Raw genomic sequence first — 7012 nt, 5'->3', positions numbered from 1 at the left:
TTTAAACCATTTGTGGGGAGTGAAGATGGGAAGGAGAGGAAACCTTAACACATGTGAACTTTATAAAAGGAAATACCAGTTCATATCCTTACTAATGTACAGTATTTTTCCCAGCATACCTACAACCACTTGCATTGATCACGCAAACTCAAAATAGAATATGACCCATTACACTTATCATTAAGAACCCAGTATCCTGACATCTTCGCCCAAATGGATGACTTCCAAGGTCTAGTTTATTTCCACATATAGGTATTTGTGACAACTTACAAGGCAGGCCACATCTAGCTTGCTTCCTAGAACCGTGTGTTCAGATTTCTGAACATCTTTTTCGATTATTGGGGCCACCTCAACAAACACAAAAAAATGGGAGGTGCTTCAATTCCATTGTCTTATTTATAAAGGAGAATATTTGTAACTCAGGGCTGACATGAGGGGTCCTTGGCGCTTTCTGAGCTGGGTTGTTTTCTTGCAGAGGTTTCATTACCCAAACTAGGTAACATTACGAGTGCTAGAGATTATGTTACCTACCGTAGTTTGGGTAATGAAACTTCTGCAAGAAAACAACCCAGCTCAGAGAGCACCAAGGACCCCTCATTGCCTTATTTTTATCACACTTTTTGGAGCAATTGGTATAGAGATATTTGATGTCCCAATTGCTTTTCTCAATATGTTTGCCTCAAATGACGGCACAACTGTATTTCTTTGTGTCTATTTAGCTTACAAACAGTTAAGTCTTCATTTCAGCTTTCTCCCCTTCTATTTTTATTTATTTATTTATTTATTTATTTATTTATTTATTTATTTATTTATTTATTTGGTTTATATACCGCCCTATTCACGAAGGACTCAGGGCGGTTTACAAGGCAACATTTAAAAACAATCCAATATAAAATTAAAATAAAATTAAAATAAAATTTTAGATGAATCCCCTTCCCCAAAGAACACTCTTAAAAGCTTTAAACCAACTTTGTGACTTTTTTTTTATTGATGGGCGACAACTTTATACTCCTAGATATCACTACACTGTGTACACTTAGGAACTCAACATTATAGGAGAGCAGACAGCAAAATTAAACAAAGCAGACTAAAAGAAATATCAACCTTCATTATTTTGCCCATTTTTTTGTTTTAAAATCCCATGTACACAGAAGCATAAATGCAGTTTTGAAATCTCTTAATAGCAATAAAGTTACAATCACCCATCTATATAGACTAACATTTTAACTCCAAATATTTTGATCTGCAATGTGTACTTAAGCAGTTTTCCATCGCACAATTATTAAAATGAGTATTTTTTCCTCATATCAGAAACCAGCAACTATATATTGTAATTTTTAAAGAGTTTTTTTTAAAGGAGAAACTTTTTTTTTTCCTTGATAGACACTGGCTCATTTTTTTATCATTTATCAAAAAAAACTAATGGGAGAAGATGTAGAAGGGCAGGTCTCTTTTTTTAAAAAGTTTTTTTTAAGTAAAGATAAAACATTTTCACAGAAATCTACATGTTTTGTTGCTGGTGCAAGGCTGTTTCTATTATGCATTTAGAAAGTGGGAATCAATTGCAAATCCCATTTTAATCTCTTAGGACTTAGCATTAGCGCCAAAAAAAAGGAAAAGGAAAAAAAAGAAAGAAAATCCCAGAACCTCCATGTGATTCACAAGACTTGAGTCATGTAAGTCCAAAGACTTCATTCTGCCAAGTCAACAACCACCACCAACTGGGTTGTGTTCACACACCTCTAGAAACCCATTCCCTCTATTCAACAGTTGCAAAAGGGGAGAGAGGGGGGGGGGGAATGTGGCCTCTGAAGAGTGCGGAAAAGGAAGAGGGAAGGAGAAAGGAGAAGGAGAGTTGGTGTTCTAGAAAGCAGATAATCTGGCAAACACAGCAGAAGATTGGAGGTTTCAAAGCAGGTCAACTCGGCGATAGTACAGGAGGTAGGCTGTGCGCTCGGCTGACGGTTTTACCACCTGGTGTTGAGTAATTACTTTGACAGCTTGGTCATCTATGCGCAGCCAGCCATTAAGACCAATCTGAAAGACATCTGTAGTATAGTGTCCACCAGTTGCGCTGTTTCCATGATGGTAGACAACTGCCAAGAAATTAAATTAAAAAACAAAAAAACAATTGTTAACGGGAAATGGGAAATGGGCAGGCAAAGCTGGACCGACAAGTTTGTCTAAAGCAGGGGTCTTCAAATTTGGCCCTTTTGTGACTTGTGGACTCCAACTCCCAGAATTCCTCAGCCAAGCATGCTGACTGAGGAATTCTGGGAGTTGAAGTCCACAAGTCATAAAAGGGCCAAGTTTGAAGACCCCTGGTCTAAAGCAGGGGTGAGCAGCTATGGCAACTTTACGGCCTGGGGACCTCAACTCCCAGAATTCCTGAGCCAGAATTTTGGGAGTTGAAATCCACAGGGCATAAAGTTGCCACAGTCACTCATCTCTGTCTAGAGCAGGGCTAGGCAACCCTGGCTCTTTTATGACTCGTGGACTTCAACTCCCAGAATTCCTGAGCCAGCTATAGTCATAAAAGAGCCAGGGTTGCCTAGCCTTGCTCTAGAGGCTGGTCTATTTCTGCCATCACCTCAGTATGTTGATATGGAGGACTCCTAGAAACAGCAGCACGACCCTCACCATTCCCACACCTAGGCATCAGCCCAAAGATTTGAAAACGTGACCAAGGATGCACTGAGATACGTAAGAGCCATGTCTAGGATCTTCTTCCTCTTTAGCTAAGTGAAATAAAATCTTCATCTCTCCCTGAAACTTCCGTGTTTGACACAGGCTAGTGAAGATAAGATAACCTTTATTGTCATTCTTTTACTGTGGGCACAAGGGCCTCAGTGATTTCTTTAACATGTGGTGATTTTACAGTGTTAGAGGCAGGAGGAAAAATAAATAAATATTATTATCTCTTGCTTGCAGTAAGTTATCTCACCAAGGAGGATCCCTTTTACAAACGATCCCCTTGGGTGCGTTTGAGAGGACGTGACAGCTATTCTTCGCAGCAGCTGTGCAATCACCCAATTTGTGCAATTAAGAAATGATTACACATTTAAGAAATATCCTCCTCCCCAAACCATAATTCAAGCAACTTTCTCTCCCAATCCATAGCTCCAACTGCTAATGTTACATTTTTGCCCTCACAAATGGGAAGTCTAGAACGATTTAATTAGTTCCTTTGATTTACAGAATAGGATCTAATTAGGAACTTGACTTCAGGTCCTGGAACTTCACAATTCTAAACTTCTGCTTTAAATTTAGGAGGGAAAGACGACAAAATGAGTTTTTTCCCCCTCAAAATTCTTGACCTTAACGAGTTAGGACCACATACCTGCAAAGAGCCGGTAGGTTCTTTGGCCTTTAAAAATCTTACTTTTCACTCCTGGCGACAGCAGCTCTGAAACGGTACACAAACCATGTGGTGAATTAGCACCTCTGGAAGACCCAAAAAACTTCTGGCTGTTCTTTTTCACATCCAATCAAGCAAGGAACGGGGTGAACCTCAGCTGCAATGGCCCAAGAGATGCAAAGATTCTTCCAGGGAGTTTTATTTTAACTGTTTTGCACTTGAGAGGAGGGATAAGGAGCAAACCCACCTTGCCACACGGGCCTCACAACAGAGGTCTCCAACCGTGGCAACTTTACGACTTGTGGACTTCAACTCCCAGCATGGCTGGCTGAGGAACCCTGGGAGTTGAGGTCCACAAGTCCTAAAGCTGCCAAGGTTGGAGACCCCTGCCTCATAAAATTAAACTCCAGAAGGGCTTGATTTCAGCCAAAATTTGGACGAACAAAACATATGGGATTTGTTTCAGTTGCAAAACAATTTGGCACACAAGATGGTTGTCTTGGTATGTGACAATGGTAGGTTTTCGTTTCAGGCAAAACACGTTTAGAAACCACCTAATTTGGGATGCCGGTGTAGGAGTTACCCTTTATTAATATAAAAGTGACTTGGAAGCACATGGAGAGTGCGTTGACTCACTTCAGCTAGGATTCCCCTCTCCTATCCATACAAACACTAGTAATTTAGGAGGTGAGAAAAGTTTAAGACTGATTTATAAGTCAAAACTATTTGGGGGGGGGGAGGATACTAAAGATTACACTTGTCAAAATGGCACAATTAAAGTGTTGCAAGACTTTTAGCTTGCCAAGAAAGAATGTCTGAGGCGTGATAACTGTGGAACTTCTGCAAGGAAAATGTTTTATGAGAAGCATTTAGAGATAGAAAAGGATGATTATTAAAAAGCTACACCAAAGCACTACACCAAACAGCTGCTCTGTTCACAAAATTCACCTTTACTTATTTCCAGGTCAACAGGATATTCAATGTTTTTAATGAGCTTCTGGCACCCCCCAGTTTTTTCATAGACAAATCGTTTGAGGTGCAAAACAAGGACAGGAGGCAGCTCTTCCAAAGTTACTCTTCGACTAATCTCTACCTGGCGGAGAAAAAGCAGAATTTTAACTGAATCTCCATTTCCACTAATACAATTGTCAAAATCAATCCAATTGGCAACTGATATTTTACAGCGGTGGATTATATGGCCTTGTTGATCCTCATGTTGCTGTATGCTGTCCTTAAAGATTGGGATGGAACACACAAATGTGGCTAAATAAATAAGGGAGCACGCTCAGTTTGTCATTTCCATACAATTAAAAAACAATAAAAAAAACCACACACAAAAGGAACCTTTGGAAAGGAGAAAGGCAGAGAAGCAAAATATCACTTTCCTCCAAAAAGCACACATAAATTTGAATTTTCTCTATTAAAAAACAAAACAAAAAAAACAAGTTTGTATCCTTTTCAAATATTTCAGACCCTTTTAACTAGAATTATCTTTGTGCTGTTGGACATTTGTGTAACAAAAGGCTAAAGAAAATTATGGATAAAATTATGGATAACTCCCTTGAGTTTTCATCCAAGACTTGTCAAAACAAAACAAAACAAAAGTTTATAGATATTCTGGAACTAAACTGAGTTCAGAATTTGAGGTCAGCTGGGAAATTTCCAAATCAGGACAAAGCAAGTTGTTTTCTAGATCAGCGTTTCCCAACCTTAGGAACTTGAAGATGCGTGGACTTCAACTCCCAGAATTCCCCAGCCAGCTGGCTGGGGAATTCTGGGAGTTGAAGTCCACGCATCTTCAAGTTCCTAAGGTTGGGAAACGCTGTTCTAGATTACCCAGAAACAGTACTTAAAACTTGCAAATTAGCCTAATTTTCATATGGTCACTCTTTCTTCCTGGCACTGGCTAAAAATTAATCACCGAGTCAAGCTTAAAGAGATTAACTGCTTCTGTACCACATCCAGGAAACTATAAGCTTAATCAGTACGTGTGCACTTTTATTGTTTTAAAATGTTTTTTAAATTTTTAACAGTAATATATATTTTGAATTGCAAGCTGCCCAGAGTCATTTACTGAGATGGGTAATTACAGAAATCAATCAAACAAATAAATGTTAAGAAATGCTACAGAGTGAAAAAGTTAAAGGGCTTAACATTCACAATCATTTTAAGTTTTTTTTTCTTTCTTCCAATGATTATGAGACTTGTCCGCTCCTCTCAGACAGGACACTAACACATAAATCAGACTAGACTAGCACCTTAAAGCGGAACATCCTCTTCTCTGGAAACCATAATTGAAACATGTGAGTTTACAAATAAATGAGAAGACTAAAACCACGTACGTTGCAAACCCCAAAAGTGAGTGGCAGGCCAAGCAAAACGTTGATGGTGAATCCAAAGGAGGTGGAGGATTTCTCCCCATGCAAGGAGGCCTCTCAGGCAACAAGGGGATGTTCCTCCACCATCCCTCCCACAAGTGTCAGACAGAAAATCCAGACAGGCTATATATGCCCACACATCATTTTGCAAGGCAACCTATTTCTCACTCTGGTTTTTCCAGGCAGACGGCCTCCCCTGACTCCTGAATGCTTAAACAGTGTGGAAATGCCAACTCTTTTCTAGCATGTGGCGCATCTCTCTGTTGACAAAGATTTCTTGTGCTTCCTGCATTAAGGCTTTTTTTTTTTAAAAAAAAAAAAACCACCACACGATTATGTTAATATGCCAATCTGCTGCAGTGGAAAAATACAAGACGTGTAACAGTTCCATTAACTGTGCATGAATTTTGCTAACCAATATAAGCAAGCAGCAGGACGTTTAATTTGCTGGTTGCTGCAGGAGGTTTCAGCAACACAAAAAAAGTGATGGAGGAGTGTTTACACTCATGACTGTTGCAGCAGCCCCGTGGTCACGTGATCAAAATTCAAAGGCTTGGCAACTGACTCATATTTATGGCCGTCGTTACGCGATCGCCTTTTGCGACCGTCTGACAAGCTAAGTCAATGAGGAAACCAGATTCACTCAAAAACCGTGTTGCTAATAACTGCAGTGATCCACTTAACAATTGTGACAAGAAAGGCCGTAAGATGGGGCAAAACTCACTTAACCAATGTTTTGCTTAGCAACACAAGTTTGGGGTTCAATTGTGGTCGTAAGTAGAGGACTCTCTGAGTACACCAAGCAGGATAAGCAAATATTTTACCATCCAGAAAACACCTACCTCTTGCTTGGTTTTCGTGGTATAGCCCTGAACACTCTCTCTTGCTACCAAGCTCTCTAGGGCATCCTGAACGGTACGTATCCTATCGGACTGGATATCCAACTGCAGAGTGAAAAATGGCTGCAGAGTTGCAGACTCTTTCGAACTCTGCTGGTAAACCACAGACCTAAAGAAACAAGGAAGAGTGAAGTGTTGATGGGTTTCTGAAAACTATTTCATTACTGAAGCCTGGAAAGACTGGGAACCACCAAATGTCCAGCTCTAGGAAAATCGGGAGATCCAGGCATGTGTATCAAGATTTATTGTAAAAGTTTAAGCTCTCTACAAGAATCTGAACTACTATACGGTCAAGGAAATTAGCAGCGACTCACAGCTGATGAAGCGTTTGACCCCTCCCTCAGACTCAACCTGGCCATCCCCTACACTATATTTAT

The 7012-nt window shown here is 39.9% G+C and overlaps 1 protein-coding gene across 4 annotated transcripts in view; it reads right to left on the bottom strand.

Annotated features, from left to right (window-relative positions):
* Positions 1-965: 965 nt before the first annotated feature.
* The window catches only part of USP10 (ubiquitin specific peptidase 10), a 28503-nt gene continuing 22456 nt past the window's right edge, over positions 966-7012 (bottom strand). For all 4 annotated transcript variants that reach the window (XM_083370796.1, XM_083370797.1, XM_083370798.1 and 1 more), the window contains exons 11-14: positions 6579-6744; positions 4307-4451; positions 3341-3406; positions 966-2096 (exon numbers count right to left, since the gene is read on the bottom strand). In XM_083370796.1, coding sequence (XP_083226922.1) covers positions 1909-2096; positions 3341-3406; positions 4307-4451; positions 6579-6744 — 565 coding nt within the window. In that variant the 3' untranslated portion in view covers positions 966-1908. The remainder of the gene's footprint in view (positions 2097-3340; positions 3407-4306; positions 4452-6578; positions 6745-7012) is intronic.

Source organism: Vipera ursinii, assembly GCF_947247035.1.
Source record: "Vipera ursinii genome assembly, chromosome: 10".
NCBI lineage: Eukaryota > Metazoa > Chordata > Lepidosauria > Squamata > Viperidae > Vipera > Vipera ursinii.
This window is presented reverse-complemented; position numbering and strand designations above follow the sequence as displayed.